Source organism: Ochotona curzoniae, unplaced genomic scaffold (genome assembly GCF_017591425.1).
Source record: "Ochotona curzoniae isolate NIBS_2020 unplaced genomic scaffold, NIBS_Ocur_1.0 contig_3520, whole genome shotgun sequence".
NCBI classification, from domain to species: Eukaryota; Metazoa; Chordata; class Mammalia; order Lagomorpha; family Ochotonidae; genus Ochotona; species Ochotona curzoniae.
Window position 1 is genome coordinate 24,735,848 of NW_024465894.1, and position 19,072 is coordinate 24,754,919.

Sequence of the window (19,072 nt, forward strand, 5' to 3'; positions counted from 1 at the left end):
TTCTAGACCCAGCGGGATAGCCTAGAAGCAAAGGTCCTTGCCTTCCATGCACCAAGATCCAATACGGACACAGCTTCCTATCCAAGATGACACAATTTGCATTAAGGTCACCATCTTCTCACATGGGTAACAATGCAGAATGGCATAAAGCCTTAGCTTGCTGAACCAACACAAAAAATAAACTGTACACAAAAGGTTTCAAAAGATACTCATGATGCTCCCTGTCACGGAGCAAATGAAGCAAGCCTAAAGTGGATGGAATACTATTCAGTCTTCAATATGCATTACCACTGGCTCGTTTTTCTACGCCAAATGCATCCATCATCTCACCCTTGATTTCCAAAGAAAGTTTATGATAGAAGAATTAGAGTGTATGGCAATATTGAGCTAGGAAGCCTATTTCAAAGGCAAGAAGCCCTGATAGAAACATGCCCAGTTCATACTTACAGATATGTTTACGCCTACGACACCAAATTTTACTGATTTCTATCATCACAAGATGCCATGTCACACATAAATGAGGGCCTCAACGTGGGGCAGCATAGTCCTTTCTGGTGCCAGTCTTCTATGCTGTCATCTCATCTCTGGGTTTGTGCAACATAAGCTCTGGGGGGGTTCATGGGTCACATAGCTGTTTTTGGGCCCAGACGCCTGAAGGCATCCTCAAAGCAGCAGTTACTATGATGTCCTACAAGAAGAAGACAGGTGGGAGGCCCTGAGAGGTGCAAGGAGTGCTCCAGGAACAAAGGCCTGGAGGAAGCAAGGGCTGGGTGTGACACCAAGATTATCACCTCCCAGTGCGGATCCAGCAGTCCCAGATCCACACAGGGAGCTGGGCTGTGCTGCTGGTGTGATGTGCGCAGGCAGCTATGAACATGGCACCTGTGACAGGGGGCCACAAGAAACCCACCACCCTCAGGGGAAAGGCTGCTTTAAGGAGGGGCCTGAGCCAGGAAGTGACATCACTGCCTGGACAATGATGGAACACAGCCTGGGTAACCCCGGTAACCAGGTGCCCTCACTCTGGCACGAGTGGCCCAGCCATTCAGTTGTCCAGAGCTTGGAGGAGACGATGGATCCCCATTGTTTCCCGCGTTTGCGAGGCCCAGACCTTGGTCGGTCCCGCACACAGCCCAGATACAGACAGTGGATCAGCCCACGTCAAGACTCATCCACTCAACTCAGTCCGAAGGTCCTAAAGGTAACATCAGATAGCCTACCCGGGCTGGCCTCTACTTGAGTCCTGCTGGGTGGCCCTGTAACACTCCTCTGTGTGTGTGTGATGGGGACTTAAGGGTGTTGGAAGGGGTAGTTTCTAGGAAAACACTAGCCCTGGAATGGGACAGGAGGTTGGTGTGGGGAGCCTGGTGGAAGCATGACACCCCTGGCTGGGACTTGTGGGGCACCTAGTCTGGGACCCGTTTGTAGCAACTGCCTTTTCTCACCACAGAGAGACCCTAGGACACCCAAGAGGAAGGACTCCAGTGGAGTTCAGACCATCAAGGCAGGCAGGCCTGAGGGGGAGCCCTCAGCCAAAATACAACAGTCAACACCAGCAGAGCCAAGCCCTGCCAATGTGACCACAGCTGAGGAGCCAGGACCAGGCCTGGGGAGAGAGAAGCCAGCACCAATGCCACCTGTGCCCTCCTCCTCGGAATCAGGACAAGTCCTGGGAGGCCCTGAGCCAGAAGAGTCAGGAGGCGCCTCATCTGCACCATCTGTGGGTGGTCCTGACCCTGTGAGAATGATGGATGCAGGCATGCTGAAGACAATAATATTCCAGCTGGTGCCTGCACAGCAGAGGGGGGACCCCTTCTTTGTGCCTGCATTCCTCAACATTTATCACAGGTTTGCGACCACCCACCAGGTCCTCGACCTGCTCTTCGAAAGGTGAGGGCTTACACCGGCACACACAGGGGCCTGCACTCACCACTCACACTTGGGTCTGGGTGATGCTCTGACTCTGTAGGAATCCAAGGTTACTCTTTTAGCCTCCTGGTACTTAAAGGACAAACCCCGGGTTGAGACAGGGCCTCCAGGTGCCTGGCCCAAGAAGAGGCTCAGGGCTTGGGATTCACCTAGGGTTTTCTTGCTGCCATGGAAAGGTTCTGTGCCTCAGGGAACACATCTCACAGCCATGGACAAAGCATTTTTCCTATTCAGAGTAAAACATCCACATTCGCCGTCAGGCCATGTGTTTGGAAGTATAGAGAATCAAGCCTGGGGATTTTCAGAGAGGTTCCAGGATCATTAAAGGCGTGGGCAGGAGCTGGCTCAGGTCACACATAGACTCGCAGACTTAAGTGCTTGCTGTGCAAAGGCACCTGTCCAGGACACATGGCAACCATCCCGGCACAGCACAGACCTATGGCCATCCCACCTCTCACTCGGGGAGATGTCCCATATCTAGAGCTCCTGTTCGGTGGCACAAAGCTAAATTCACGTGACACTTCCTGTCCTCCTCTAGATACCACAACTTTCAAGAAGGAAGAAAGCAAGATCAAAGTTGCAAGGAGTGAGTGGGCCTGGCACAGGAGGAGGTTCCATGTCCCCAGCTGGGATTTTGGGGGTGTGGATGGATTGGCTGTGTGCCAGACACGCAGGCTTGCTCTGCTTCCTGCCAGAGGTCTGAAACAGACAGTTGTCTGTGGGAGGAGGGAGAGTTGGGTGACTCCTGGGATCAGGACAGCAGGGAGAGATCACCCAATCACAAGCCATCCAAGTGAGGCTGGGCATTGCAGTCCCATCCCATGGGGCTGATGGGAGGTGGGGAGGAACCAGCTCCAAATGAGGCCTCCCACAGCCCTCCTGCACATGGGGTGAGCATCCTGTTCCTAAAGCCCACAGTCACAGGCACCTGGTAGGGCTGAGGGACAGGAGAAGCCAGGTGTGTGACTCTGCTGCCCACGTGTCTGTCCCCAGGGCCCTCTGCTCCCTCCTGGAGACCTGGCTGCAGCGCTATCCTGGCCATTTCTATCAGGCCCATGACCTGAGCTGCCTCAAGAAGCTGGCTACTTATGCTTGGACCCAGATGCCATATAGTGACCTGGAGTTCCAAGCCTTAGAGCTGCTCACACAGCTCATAAACGAAGAAGAGTACAAGGAGCTGGTGGCTAAGCTGGAGGCCAAGGCTGAGCCTGAGGGTGAGGAGTGCTGGGCTGGGTGTGCGAGCGTTCAGAAGACTATCGGGGCTGGGCCACCCAGGGAGGAGGCTCTGAGACTGGTGTCCACAGGCACCAAAGAGCAGGCTCAGAGCTCTCAGGACTGCAGCCCAGTGTGGACAGGGTGTTGCTGTGAGGCGGGGCAGGGACTTCTCTGCAGGAGGGTGACACCAAGTGGGAAGAGGTGAGGTGTTGATGCTATTTTCCCTTCCTGTGCTAACCTGTGCATTTCTCTCTGCTTACATTTGGTTTCAACCCCAGCAGCTGCTCTCCAGCCAGAACAGGAGGAACCATCTCTGCCCCAGGCAGGCCATCCCCTTGTCGTGGAAACCCTGAAGTCCTACAAGGGTCCAACCACAGAGCCACACTCTAGACCCAACGAAGCACTGGGAAATCCATTATGCATCCTTCATGCACCCAACTTGATGATGGCCAGCCAGCTGGGGATCCTGGAGGCAGGCACGGTGCAAAAGCACATGAACCTGCTGCTACCTGCACAGCAGACAAACAACATCCTGCACAGCTTCACGGGCACACATCACGTGCTTTGCCTGCTGTTCCCCAGGTGAGCACCTGCACCTGCACCTGCACCCACGGGGATGACGCAGGGTCTCCTAGCTGGGTCTCAGTGCTGCCCTGGACCTTGCAGCTATTCTGATCACTCCCACCAGATCTGGGTGCTCAGAGGGCCAGTCCCTGGGTGATGTCAGAACTACTAGGATTCACCCTAGGAAGGGCTCCAGATGCCTGGCCTGGAGGTGGGGACTGGCTAGTGATCCAAGTTAGGATTTTCCTCACCCTGTAAAGCAGCTCTGTCCTGCTTCCCGATTCCAGGTGGGGGTCTCTGTCCAGTAGTGGGATACTAGGGGCTGGAAGAGGATTCCCAGGCCAACGCAGATACCTACATAGGAGCTGGCTAGGTTGCCCCACTCATCCAACCATATCGGCCAGTGCTCCTTGAGTGCAGATCCCTGTCCAGGAACTCAGCAAACTTGAGGATGCAGCACACTCCAATGTCCAAGTCATCCTAGTCGCAGAGTCAGTCAAACCCCAGGACCTCTAGGAAAGTGCAACAAAAGAGAACAACAGGTGCCACCTCCTGGCCTCCACTGGGTCCCATTCTCAGGGAAAAGCATGAGCAAGAAAATGGACCAAACCAGTGAGAAAGTGTGCGGACATGAGGCATGACGCCATCTGCACAGCTGGGACATGAGTTATGGCTGGCTGCAGAATGACTGTGATCCCAGATTTCACAATTCCTCTCATTCCTGCTTGAGGACTGTGGATGAGGGTACTGTCTTCAGCAGGAGACAGAAGTGTCAGAGTTCCCAGCCCAGGAGAGAAGGCAAAATCTTGTTCTACCACAAAGCATTGCAGACCCACTGCCCCATTCCTTTCTCTTTTCAAGTCTTCAGTGTGCGGTCTGGGGGTATCCTGCTCCTGTATGGGGTTCCCACTGCCTTCCTTCAGATGGGGCTGTGCTTGCTCTGCCCAGAGACCAGCCGCACAGGAGGAAGGGAGGACTGTGGGCCCGCAGATGCCAGATTCCTGACTCTGCTGTCCCCATTCCTATATCCAGGGACCTCTACTGCCTCATGGGAATCAGAATGGAAAATTACCTGGCAAATATCTATCAGCCCAAGCACCTGGCCAGCCAGAACCAGCAGCTCATGATGTGCCGCCGGCCTAAAATGCCTCTGACCTACCTGGCCCTGCGTGTCTACCTTCTTCTGAGCCAACTAGAGGACCAGGAGCCCAAGGAGGCAGAGCCTGAGCCTCAGGGTGAGCAGGGGGTGGGTTGTTTGGGTGTTTGGGTGTTTGGGTGGGTGGCTGGAGCCCTAGGCAGGGTCATCAGGGCTCTCTCATGCTGGCTGGAGGTTCCCAAGCTGCTACGTTCTCAGGGTATAGTGCAGGCTCAGAGTCCCAGGCCTGCAGCACAGTCTGCTGGCAGAATGGGCCTTCTCTGCATGGCAAGGGCTGTCTCAGACTTGGCAAAGGCAGCAGCAGCGGGGGCTGTGGTGCTCATCTTGTCTTCTCTTGCTGCTGTTGCTGCAGGTCTCACCAATGATTCTATGCCAACTCCTGCAGCTGCTCTCCAGCCTCAGGCCCCAGAACCAGCTCTGCAGCCCCCAGAATGCCCAGGAGCCAAGACCCAGGCAGAACCTCCTCGTGGCAAGACCACACGCTGGCCCTGGAGACGCCTGAGGCTGCGCCAGAGGAACCCCAGCCAGGGCCATCCACAACATCGACTCCCCAGCTGGGTGCGCACCCTGGGTGCCTGTTTTTGCATGCACCCCTCTGGCCAGAGCCAGGGGTGAAAAAGAGAGTAGCAGAATGGACTCTGGGAAATACAGACTCCCAGTACTCCCAGGATCAACTCTAACCAGAGTCACCCCAGATCCCAACCTTAATATATCCAGAGATCTTCTCCTTTTCCCACATATCCCTTTTCCCTACATTATGCCCTACATTAATAAATTGAATTTTCTGGTTGAAGCCTGGATTCCAGTGCATCGAGTCACACCCCATGCTGTGCAAACACCCCTGCTCTCTGCTGCACAAGGCAGTCACTGGCATGCCCCTTGGACTCTCAGGGTCCTTGTCAGTGACCTGGGTTCCTAGGCCTCCCTAAAGGACACCTTGGGCTATATGGGTGAGATGCCCTGGGACTCCCTGCAAAAACTGAGATTTCCCATCTCCACAGATCCTCAGCTCCTGGCCCTTGGCTGAGGACCCATGACCCATGGCCACATTGAAAGTCTGGCCTCTCTTTTTATAGAAAACTGTAGTATGTTGCAGTTAATCAGAAGACTTATGGGGAAAACAGGGAACACGAGGCCAAGACCATGCCACCCTGGTGCCCCGGGTAGCGGTGGCCATAGTTTGCTTGGCAAAGGGGCCTGGGGACATCTTGGAGTGGGAGCAGCTGAGCGCATGCTTGGTTGAGAAAGAATGATTTCTGGGGGCTTCCATGGAGCCAGCTACTGCAATTGCTGTTAGGCCCAGGAGCTGACATGCTCCTTGCTTGCTAACCTGTAAGGTGGGGGTGACACCAGCCTCTTTTTCATGGGTGAGCAGGGCTGCAGCAGAAAGCATGCAGGGTGCTGGGCCCGTCACCAGGGATACTGCACATGTCCCCATCTGCAGGCACCTCAGTCACCACCTGGATGCCAGTGAGCAGTATCTGGGTGGGGCCTGGCCCGGCATAGTTTCCCTCCTGTGCTATTGGCACCACTGCCTTCACCAGCTCTGGCAACAAGTGCTGGGTTTCTCCTGTCAAAATCACAGCCACGGGCACAGGGACAGGAACTGTCATGCTCAGATCATATTGTCTCCAAAGCACATGGACAGAGAGACTGAGGATCAGCCACCCTGCTGTCCCTGGTGTTCCCTCTTTCCCCACATATCTAAAGCTATATATATATATCATACATATATCATTATATATATATACATATATAGGTATGTATATAATTATATTATATATATATTACATATATATAATAAGCCACTACATTGTCATACTGGCATATTTAACACAAAGTTGGCATTCACCGGACACAGAATGCCTGCCAACTACTAGCTGCTTTTCTCCGCACCATAACAACCAGGTCATGTCTAGTATTAAAGGCAAATTCATGATTCTTAAAGCAATCTGTAATAAGACTGGGGTCAAAGATTTTGTTTGATTTAACATTCGAATGAATGAGAAAACTGTAAGATGCTGTAGCTAGTCAGAAGAGAATGATAACAACGGCTTGCATGCAAGCAGGAAGGAAGACCAACATGAACTTCCACATAAGGCTGAAGTGAATTGCTCCTTGAGAACAATCCACTGGGTTTGATGGAACATGAATCATTTGTGTTTTGATAGAATCATTTGCTTTGTTATCACTTTTCTACAAATGACACAATTACAATTTAACTGAAGTTTGGAGTCAGCACCATGGCATAGCAAGCTAAGCCTCTGGCTGTGGCACCAGCATCACATACAGGCATCAATTTGAGTGCCACTTTGGATCCAGCTTCCCTTCTAATCCAGCTCCGTACTTATGGCATGGGAAAGCAGCAGAGGATGGCTTAAGTCCTTGGACCCCAGTACCCACATGGGAGACCTAGAAGGATCTGCCACTTCCTTGCTTCAGAACAGCTTAACTCTGGCCACTGCATCTCTATCTCTCTCTCTCTCTTTCTTTCTCTCTCTCTCTCTCTCTCACTTGTCATGATAATTCTGTATTTCAAGTAAAAATAAAATCAAGCCTTTAGAGAAGGGTTTTGAAAAGGTAAATATTAGCTGTAAGTCAATGAAACAATGAAAAGCAAAGAAAATCCTGAATGAGACCCTGGAAGAATATCTGAGAATCTCCCTCCCAGCCCAGTTTCAAAGTCCTACTTGATCTCAAGTAGCACCCAGTATATGTTTGCCCAACAAACTCACAGTGAGCCACAAACAAAGGGAGAAAGTATTTATTTTTTTAGAAGAAAGGGGTGATCAACTGGACCAAATGCTAGGAGGGCAAGAAAGAGGAGAGTTGAGGCTTGGTCATTGGGTTTGCTAACACGGAAGCAAGTCTACTTAGAGTGGGTTTAACGGCAAACGGAAAATGAGAAAGCATGATTTTTTTTCTACAGCTGTTGTTAAAACCTTAACTTAGGGTTCAAAAAATGTTCAACTATCTAATTTTCTGCCTGCCTGTGTCTTCATTCCATATGGCTCTGCTTTGTGTCTGGGCTGCTCCATTTCCCATTCATCTCCCTACTTGAGGTCTAGGAAAGCAGTAGAGAATGGCAGAAGCCTTGGGAACTTGCCTCCAGGATGGAGACCTGGAAGACGCACGTGGCTCCCAGCTTTGGATCACTCAGCTCTGGTCCTTGCAGCCACTTGGGGAGTGAACCAGCAGCTGGAAGATGTTTCTTCCTCTTCTTCACTCTGGAAGTCTGGTCTGCTCTTCCTACACATGGTACCTAGCCTGTGGCTTTTTCTATGATAACCTTCATAAGTATGTATCTAATACACTCATTGCTACATTTGCTTCTATTGGTAATGCCTATCCAGACATCTGAAGGGGGAAAAAAAAGAGTACATCAAATCACAAATTAAAAATTCACTAAAAGACTATGACAATAAAACAAGGTGAAAAACACTCAGAAGTTCTAAATTATTTTGCAGAAGCTATGACAATATTTTCAAGCTAAAGTTGCCCTTTTTTTGAGCATAGAGTGATTCAAAGCTAAAGGAAAGTTGAAACTTACAGTATCTTGCTGCTGGTTAAAAAGATAATAATAAAAACAGAAATAAAAAAAAGAATTACGTCGCATATTCATGAGATTACAAAAAGTAGATCAGCTATTTTCTATCATTACAGTATAAAAGTATATCATAAAAACTGTGTCAGAATAAACTGTTTCTTACACATGCATATGTCTGTATAGGATGTGTGTACATACGTGTGTACTGCTCACTGAAAATGGGACAATATATGCATAGGCAAAAAATGTTAACTTGTTTTTTCTAAGGGATAAAATTCAGGTAATTTTAAGTTTATCATTTTTTGCTTATCTTTAGCAAACATATTATTTTTGTATTGTAAAATGATTTTTAAATAAATATTACCCCAGGAAAGGCTGAAATTAGATTTACTCCCAAAAGACTAAAGGAAAAAAGTAGCTGTCATTATGTAATAATTGCACAAATTCTGAGTTTGATAATTTTTTTTTGAAATTGAGGTCAAATGAACACAAACTACCCACTTAAAGTGTACAATTGAGTAACATCTAATACAGAGTTGTATAACCACCATCTCTGTAGCACCAAAACATTTCATCTCCTCGCCTCGTTTCAATGCAACAGTCACTCACTAAACTCTCCCTCCTCATATCCCCTAGAATTCTTGTAGTCTTACACATTCTGGATATTTTGCAGGAACAGAATCACACGATTTATGATGTTTTGGCGTGGAGTTTTTCTGCTAGAATGCTTCTGTCACCCACCCCGTAGCATGTCTCAGATCTTCATTCCTTTATATGGGTGAATAACATTTCATCATGTAGATGAACCCTCATGTGCTTTATCAGTTGATGAACATTTGTGTTGTTTCTACTTTTGACTATCAGGAATAACAGTGCTATTTACAGTCATTTTATAAGTTTTTTATATTTAAAAAATTAACTCTTTTGGGCATTTGTGGGTACTCCCAAAACTTCAAGGCGCATAGAATTAAAAAGTAACCTTATTTTGGTATGTAAAAAAAAAATGTAAACTCCAGACATACAACGAAGACTTCCAGTAGTTCAGGAAAACCACGTTATGGTAAAACTCTGACTGATTTTCTAAAGTTCCAAAATAAATTACTTTTTAAAATTCAGTATTCTAAGAACATTTTATGGTCCCCTTGTTCATGCAGGAGTGAAATTTCTGGGTCATTATATGGCTCACTACATGTTTAACATTTTGAGGAACTTCCAAGATGTTTTCAATAGTGGCTGTACCATTTTACATTCCTACAATAATATGAGAGTGTTTCGATTTTTCTACATCTCCAAACTTACCATTCTACTCCAATTTTTCTTTATTATAGCTTTTCTAGTGGGTATGAAAGTTTAAACCAATATACTTGATTATATTAAATTTATTACCCATACATGCATGACTTTCCAGTTCTGAAAAGCAAGTAAAAAGTTCCCAACAATCATACCAAGGTATACTGTGAAATTTTCAACATGCTATGAAGAACAAGAATAAGATGAACAATGTTCTAATTAGTTAATTTAGCTACTGCTCAAATCTAGGACACAGGAGGTAACAGAATAGCACATTAGCCCATTAAGTCCCTGGTAGACAGTAGATCTTAATGGAGAAGTAATTGCTCAAGAGGTAGTCTACACAATATATTCCTTCTAAAGGCAGCCTAAGCCATGAATAAATTAAGAAAGTTTTAACTCAACTGAATGTCCAACACAATGAAATGAAGAATAGCTTGATACTAGTTTCAGGAAACATAAACAAAACATTAAATCTTAGTCCCATTTCCTGTAAAATTTTATGCAACAGAAGTCAAATGCATTTTATATTCAGTTGATACAAAACAATATAAACAGGTCATCTTGAGGACTACCATTTTAATTTTTGCAGAAAAAAAAAAAACATGATTCAAGAGAAAAAGGAAAAAATAAAAAGCCCACTGGCATTACCACATAACTCTTGTTATTTTCAAAGAATAAATGTATATAAGAGAACAAGGAACAGATGGCCACAGCTCAGGTCGTGCAGTGTGGTGCGTGGCGGGGATACTTCACTAGGCAAAAATGAGCATCTACAGGCAGCTAGTTAACTAAGCTTTTATCTCTAGTAAACCAGTAAGTCCGAGAGGAATTAGTAGTAATCCCAGATATATTTTTATTTCCTCATGACTTCCTTCAAATTTTAGATTTACTTCTAAATATGAATAATAATAATAATCCACTACTGTTTAAGGTTTCTTCAGTTAATCTGGTGTTTGGTATCTAGAGAGGAGAAACGTGCTATCTTCTTCAGCAAGAGACTACAAATATGCAAAACTGAAAGAGTTTTGGGAGAGTTCACAGGTAGACTGTTAACTTCAAAAGCTTTCCTATGGACAGATATGTCAATGACAGCAGTGCTGATGTCTCTTCAATCAAGGGGGGACTGAGTAGGGCACTGACTGTGCCCAATACAGCAGCAGAGAAACAGCCGGGACATGTAGAAATAGTCAGAGGAAGGTACACACCTAAATGATGACTACCAGTCCTCTGTGAAATAATGGGGCAAAAGAGGAGTTTTACATATTGATTGTTAGCATTACTTAATTGCATCAATCATTTGAAAATACTATTATGTTTAGACTGTATTCAGTTAAAATAGGACTCAGGTTATAAATAAATTGCTTTCTGACAAAGAGAGCAAAAACAAAACAAAAACAAAGAAATCTTTTAAAAAGGACCTTCACCCAATGACAGAAGATTCAACTATCCCAAAATGACCTATATTGATAGTCCCCAAACACAATATGAAAAAATAAGAAAAAAGTATTAATTCATGTGCATAAAAGGAGAGCCAACTTTGAAGTAGGCAGTAACCGGAGCAGTACAATAAACTACAAATCTTCAAGACAAAAGCATAATTGTAAGACATAGTTAATAAAATAATTTAACAACAAAAATGTTTTCATATAAACAACATTTTTTACTAAAAGACATAAAAATGTCTCTTTTAAATTTATTATGTCAAGTAATCTGATTATAAAACATTGTCCTGCAGAATCACCTTTTAATCTCCTGATCCCATATACAACTTTGTATCCCAACAGGGTCATAGTTAGAGCTATTTTGATGCTACCTCAATGTTTAAATTAAGAGCTAACAGAAATAATACCATATTTAAACATATTATAGAATACAAACACCATTAAAAATTAAAATATTGTCTTAAATTGTTTATAATTACTACCTCTTCCTATATAAAATCTAAGCTTTCTTGCTAGGTAAAATAATAAAAATTTATAAATTTATATATGTGTGTATGCGCATGTGCTTATTCATAAACATATATGTATGTATATATATTCACTTCTATTGTTCAAATTTTTCTTAGATAGGCTGTCTGTCATATATTTGTCAAACAGAAAAGACAAAAACTAAGAAGGCCTAGAATAGCCCTTAATATTTGTAAGTTTAAAGACCAAGTGCATTTATAATGAGAAATCCCTTATTTAGAATGCTTTTGATATCAATCCACAGGTGCTAAAAAAAATACCTGAATCATCCACAATGTTCAATACTTTTGATGAATGACAAAATGGCAGTCATCAAATAGCGAGTTCTAAGCATTCTTTCGAATTCCGTGCTTTTCAGAAGAAAACTGAATACTCATGCCTTCATACCTCTGACAATAACAGGCATTAGGGCTAAACACCTAGGTCATCCAGAGAAGATGAATAGAGTGAAAATGAAAAGTCTGGAGATCTATTCTACAAAGCTTAGTCTTGCCAAGATCTATGGTGAAATGAAGGGCTAACTGCACGGTTCCAGGGAGCTTTCCTTCAACCAATCCATCTCTCCCTGTGTCTCTCCCTTCCTTTCTCTTTCCTTCCCTCTTCCCTTCTCTCCCTTCCTTCGTTTCAAATAAGTAAATATTTCTCAAAAAGTTGAAGGGTGGTGGGATGGCATTGCGATGCAGCAAGTTAAGCCTCCCACCTACAAAGCCCGCGTCCTACCTCAGAACCCTGAGTGGAGTTCCAGCTGCACCTCCTCTGACGCAGCTCCTTGTTAACGCACCTGCGCAGCCAGAGGAGCATGGTCTAAGTGCTTGGACACTGCCATCCACGTGGAACAGCCATGCAGAGTTTCAAGCTCTGGGTTTCAGTACAGGCTGGTCATACTCCTGCAGCCGTTTGGGGGTGGGGGTGAATCAGTGAATACATGAGCATTGTTTCTCCCCATCACTCTGCCTTTCAAATTAATATTTTTAAAATATCATCCTGCAGATGCGCTTTCCTCTTAGCTTGATTCTCAAAGGCTAATACTGGACATAGCGATGAGTCCCCTTGAAAAGCAAAAATGAGGGGCCAGCACTGTAGCAAAGAAGAGTAAGTCATGACTGAGGATGGCAGCTCTCCAAACCAGAGGCGCAGTCCAAGCCCCGGCATTCCTGCTCACGCACCTTGGCAGGCAGCAAACCCTACCACCCATGTGGGAGACCAGGATGGAGTGCCTGGCACCTCACTTTAAACTGATGCACCCCACTAGAGCCATTTGGCAAATGAACTAGAACACAGAAGAAACTTGTCTTTCTCACTCTTGCTCTTTCTCAATTGTACCTTTCAAATGAATGCTTAAACAAATACATCTCTTCTTTCTTTAAAAAAAATTCTCTTTCTGAAATGACAACATTGCAGATCTGGAATACATCCCAAGAAAAAATGCCACATGCTCACAGGGCATGGGAGGAATGCCAGGATGACTCACAAGCTGAGCTCCTCTGCATTATGAAGGCAGTACTTTAATAAGCCTCATCATAACAGTGATAGGCACAATTTGCCGGACAGATCCAATCAATGGCAGCGTTAAGCCAGTTTGTGGTTGTCCGTCATCTCAATTATTTTCTACTGACTTAAATTCTTATGGAAGATACTTCTAAGGCTTGAGAAATTATTTTTAAAATTCCCTGATGTACCTTTCTGGAGTTAAATCATAGATCTTATTGCTACTGCACTCCATTGCTCATTTCTCAAATTCCTTCTTAGAAACGACTTGTTACCAGCCTTCCTCAATTTTCTAATAAAATATAACAGTTCATGCCATTCTAATCTCTTCTAACACTCCATCTTCGTCACCCTCTCATATCTCCTGATGTCCAGACAAGAGGACAGGCAGATGGGGAAGCTCCTATCTCCAGGCTGTGGACAATCCATCTCTCTTTCATTCATTATTGTACTCTTTGGTTCTACCACTTTTTTAAAAGGACACATCTGCATTTCAAGAATCAATGTTCAATTTAACTTTCTATGCAGTATAAGTCACCACTTTGAAAACAGTGAAGAAAACGTGTTTCTGGTTTTAAAGTTATTTTAAACCACAGCCACCTGTGACACAGGAATCCGTATGGGTGCCGGTTCATGTCCCAGCTGCTCCACTTTCGATTCAGCTCTCTGTGAATAGCCTGGAGGCAAGCAACTGAGAAAAGCAGCTGAAGATGGTTCAAATGTTTGGACCCCTGACACTAACGCAGGAAACCTAGATGAAGTTTCTGGTTGTTCACTTTGGCCTGGCCGAGTGAAAGTTGTTGCAGCCATCTGGAGAGTGAACCAGTAAATGGAAGATCTCTCTCTCTCTCTCTCTCTCTCTCTCTCCCCCTCTATCCCTCTGTCCTCCCTTCCCTTCCCCCATCTCTATAACTCTCACTTTCAAAATATATAAATAAAATTTCAAAAAAGAACAGTTTTAACATATATTTTCAGGTAAAATAATTAGCTATACATCATCCTAACAAAAGAATTTATAAGCACTCAGAAAATGTAAAGTTGTAAGCTTTAAAGAACTCACCACTTCTGTTCATTATTTCTTAATATGAATGTGTTATTATAAGACGAGCAATTTTTCTGAATGTAAAGACAGAATTATGTTCACAAGACTATCATATTTTAGCAGTTGTAATTTTAATTCAGAAATTTATTTCCACTAACAAAACAAATTTTAGTTCAGAGTCATCATACCATCAAGTCTAGCATGGACCAATCGCTTCAGAAGGACAGCAGACAAGAAAAACCCTGCTATGAGAAAAACCTGGTTTACACATCTAAATAAGTCTCTTCTAAATGTCCTCACAAACTTAAGTTAGTCTCCTCTGCCCAGAGGCACTGGACATGTTTCTGAATTAATTTCCACCTGGAAACTCAAGGGATGGAAATCCTAACTGTGTGATAAATTAAGTTGCCAAGCAAAATGGATTAGCGATCAGTGAAATTGCCTGATAAGCTGTCAGATCTATTTAGGATTGGGATGCATTCTCTTTCCCCACCTGTTCATTAAGCTCCAAGTTCACGGCAACTCTAATGACTGCACACTGGCAAGCTGTTTATTGGGAGGGATGCACTAACCTAGTCAACACTCCTATACTTAAACATTCACTTAAACATAATTCCAACTTATTCTGCCCATAATTCCAGTGCAGAAAATACACCTCTAACTCCGAAGTTTAAGTGTGTACATAACAGACACGTAATGTGTCATAAAGTTTAAACAAAGCAGATCAGATTGCAATTCAAAATCAAAAGAGGCCTAGGAAAATGTCATATCATAATCTTCTCCAAAGTTATAACAATTAAAATGAGTAGTAAGAAAAGTTGCTTCCTTTGCACTGATAGCATGTCAAAATAAAATACTTATTTTATCTTTATTCCAAACAGTTCTTCTATAAATAAAAAGGTAAACTAAATAACGATACCGAAAAATAACTCTCTTTGTTTCTCATCAAAAGGGATAGTTTCCTTTACACAGGCCCAAGCATAACAAATTACTGCAAAACAAAAAAACACCAGATTTGGGCTACAAATAAGGATACTGCTTGCACTCAAATACAGATACACACACAAATCATATATATATATGATTCATGGCAGAACCACAAAACTACAATTCCTACATTTGATAAGAATTTTAAAACAGCCTTGAAACATATTCCTTCTGGTAGGAGACATGGGCAGGCACTTCGCTAAAGAAGAGATAGAAGCCACTAAATATATGTAAAGATATTCAAAGTCATTAGTTCTTAGCTACCAAGATACCAATGTGTAAGTACTAAAACCGCTAAAACAAAAATGTACATGTGATAATAAATGCTGCCAAGGCTATTAAAAAAATTGGATCTTTTATACATAATTGGTTGGAAAGAGCCACCATGGAAAGTGGCTTGGTGATTTGTCGACACGCACTTACCATGACTCAGCAATCCAAGGTGCTGATCTCAGAGAAATGACAACGTAAGGACATGTGGAAATCGATACATTAAGGAATGCCCCCAGCAGTTTTACTGGGAATAGGTAAATACTAAAGCTAATATACTCCAACAAGTGAATGGTTGAACAAATTCTGATACATCTGTACAGTGGACTGACACTCAGCAAAGAAGACGGGAAAGAACTACCATCGATACATGTAACAATCCGAATGGAACTCGAGAGCATCATGTTAAATGAAAATAATCAATCTAAAAAGGTAACATATACCATTATCCCATTTACATGGCATTCATTTTAATTAATCATATCACTTACATGACTTTGATTGAAATCATAATTGTATTTATTTATGGAATATAGTGATGTTTCGATACATGCATAGAATGCAGTCTGATTAAATAAAATTGTTTGCTATAACTGTCACCTTGCTTACCTATCATTTTTATGGTGAGCTATTTAAAATTTACTCCCAGTTATTTTGAAACACACAAAATGCATTATCACTGACTACAGTCCCGCTGTGCAGTATATTTAAACACATATTCCACCTGAATATCCAAATCTTTTTGTCCTTTGATCAAAACTCCCTATTCCCTCCCTTCCTACTCCCCTTGAACGATCCTCATACGCTTTACTTCCATGAAAAACAGATCAATGCGATGCTATCAAACAAAATCTGTAAGTCTAAAGAACCAAAATGAAGAGACAATTCACAAAATGGGAGGTTATTTTCAAACCATACATCCAATAAAGAATGGATGTGTAAAATATATGCCACTCAATCAAGTTAATATCAAGAAAAAAATATGTGTATTTATGTGCTATACACACATATAAGACCTAGGTCAGTATTTCTAAACTTAAGAGTGTTCGAAAGACACTTGTTACTAGGAAGAAGTCGGAAGTATCAAATCATTTCTTTCACAGCTACACAGACCTAAGAGCCCAGCAGAGCACTGTGGTTATGCAGAAGGAATGCTGACGGAAGGGAATGTGGCAGAAAGTGACGACCAAGCCTCTTTGGCACGTGGGCCAGCTGGCGTGCCTCCTGCCCTGTCATCAGAGGCAGCGCGGGAGCTTCCTGTCGTGGTGCCTTGCTCACCTAAAGGTTAACAGCTGTTCCTCTCCTTCCACACCAGGCAAACACACTGTATACCAGCAAGCTGTGCACGAGAGACATTACGCTGCTCATTTGGCATCCATTTCTATCTACCAGGAACTCGGGAAAGCTGTCCTCATGAGCTACAGAACACGGCCATGGTACAAGGCACAGGCAGCACCATGGACTGAAGCTGCCAACTGACACTTGGAAGTGAAGCAAATGACTACCTTACTATTATCACACACAGGTACATTATGTGGCAGCTATGAAGAGTCACACACTCACACACACATACACAGGGAAAAGCAAGACAGAATACAAAAAGGATAGTTAATGATATATTTTCTGCTTACGACAACTTCCTTTTATTTCACTAACAAGATATCTGAATAAAGACTCCCTTAAATAGCATGCCGTTATACTTTCTCAAAGTAAAACTGGGAAAACTGGATAATTATTTAAAGCACATCTGCTAAAATGAAGTATTACATAATGAAAAATGAAACTCTGAAAATAAACAATTGAAATTTTGAAATCACAGACACAATTTCTTTATATTTTACTTTTATCTGGTATAGTTCACTCATCTCTTTACAGCATTCGAAAGAAATTCAGAACTTGAAGGACCTGCGGTTATGTTAGCCAATTATTAACTCCAGCATAACATTAGCTAGTAAGTTTCATTACAAAAACTCAGTGCAACAACTTTCACATTTCCCACTAGAGGGCAGTGTTGACAGCATATGAATTGCAAGAATGTGTCAAAGAAATCCTCAATGCTTTCAATCAAGAAGGCAAATACGTAACACATTTCTAGACCAGGAGCAACTTTTGCTTGAATTATTTACAATGTTATTCATGAAAAAATATTTAAATTAATAAATACTCATGTAACAATCAAAGCATAGAAAAATCAATCACTTACCCGCATTGACAATAGCATCTATCTCCAGCAACGTGATGTCACCTCTGTAGAGAGACACTTTTTCACTCAAATTCACCTTCACTTGTGATGCTTCCTGAGTATTCTCTTCTGTAATAAAAAGTGACCCACATTAATAGGAGCGTTCCTACTTTCTTCAAAGCAACTTAGTAATCTAGGACCACAAAATCAATGTGGGCGATATTCTCACATCAGACAAACAAAATAAGTATGCAAGGACCAGTGTTATGGTTTAGCTTCTAATAACTTTGCATTTTTTAATCCAAATGCACTCACTATTCCAACTAAAAAAAAATATTCATTCTGAAACCCAATTATATACTACTGCAGTCATAAGGAGATAACAAAGATGCAGCATAAAGATAAAATAAATTCTCACATGGCTGAAACTTATGCATATTTTATTTGTTCCCTAAAAAGCATCCTTGAAGAAAATATTTAATTGAGCACAAAAATATTAAAATTCAGCATTTTTGCTACTCTTATCTCTCAGGATGGAATATACCAAGAATATCTGAATTTATGAAACTTTCTTGTCAAATTCTCAGAGGCTGCTAGATTAGAAAATAGAAATAACTCCACTTCACACAACAGCCAGAAAGTTATTATGTTGAAAATAAACCAAAATAAGCATATTAAAATACTACATATGTTAAGTGTTTTACGGCAATAGTATAAATTTAAATTTTCAATTATTCTTAACAAGTTGTAATATCAAAAGGCAGTTAAACATAAACAAAGCTGTATAATCATGCTTTAAGATATACTAAAGTGCAATGCATAAAAAGTTCTTTTATTGGAAAGTCAGATATAGAGAGGAAGAGAAACAGAGAGAAAGATTTTCCATACAAAAATTCACTCCCCAAGTGGCTACAATGGCTGGAGCTGAGCTGATCCAAAGCTAGGAGCTAGGAGCTTCTTCCAGGTCTCCCATGCAGGTACAGGGTCCCAAGGCTCTGGGCTGTCCTTTACTGCTTTCCCAGGCCACAAGCAGGGAGCAGGATGGAAAGTAGGACTGACGGGATTAGAACCAGCGCCCATATGGGATCCCAGTGTGCTCAAGGCAACGACTTTAGCCACTAGGCTACCATTCTGGGCCCATAAAAAGCTTTTTAAAATATTTCTATGGGTGTTGATTTAAAAGATTAAACCTCATAAGGTGTTTATAATTGATGCAAGCCTCTTGTGGAGAAAGACAATGCTATTCATTCAAGAAACTCTCCAATGAGCATGAAGTTTCATAGTACCTGTGTCATTACAGGTAATATGCTATGAGGCACCTAAATTGTCCTCCAGCCTCAATAACTACATGAAGAAATGAGCCTAGACTAAGAAAATAACCTGTGGCTACAAAAGTAGCCATTCTTCTGCCTCTGTTCAAACCTTATTC

At 42.9% G+C, this 19,072-nt stretch overlaps 1 protein-coding gene across 1 annotated transcript in view; it reads right to left on the reverse strand.

Annotated features, from left to right (window-relative positions):
- MACROD2 (mono-ADP ribosylhydrolase 2) overlaps nt 1–19,072 on the reverse strand; it is a 1,602,185-nt gene that overhangs the window by 1,535,451 nt on the left and 47,662 nt on the right. The window contains exon 3 of the mRNA XM_040981268.1: nt 17,665–17,772. Coding sequence (XP_040837202.1) covers nt 17,665–17,772 — 108 coding nt within the window. The remainder of the gene's footprint in view (nt 1–17,664; nt 17,773–19,072) is intronic.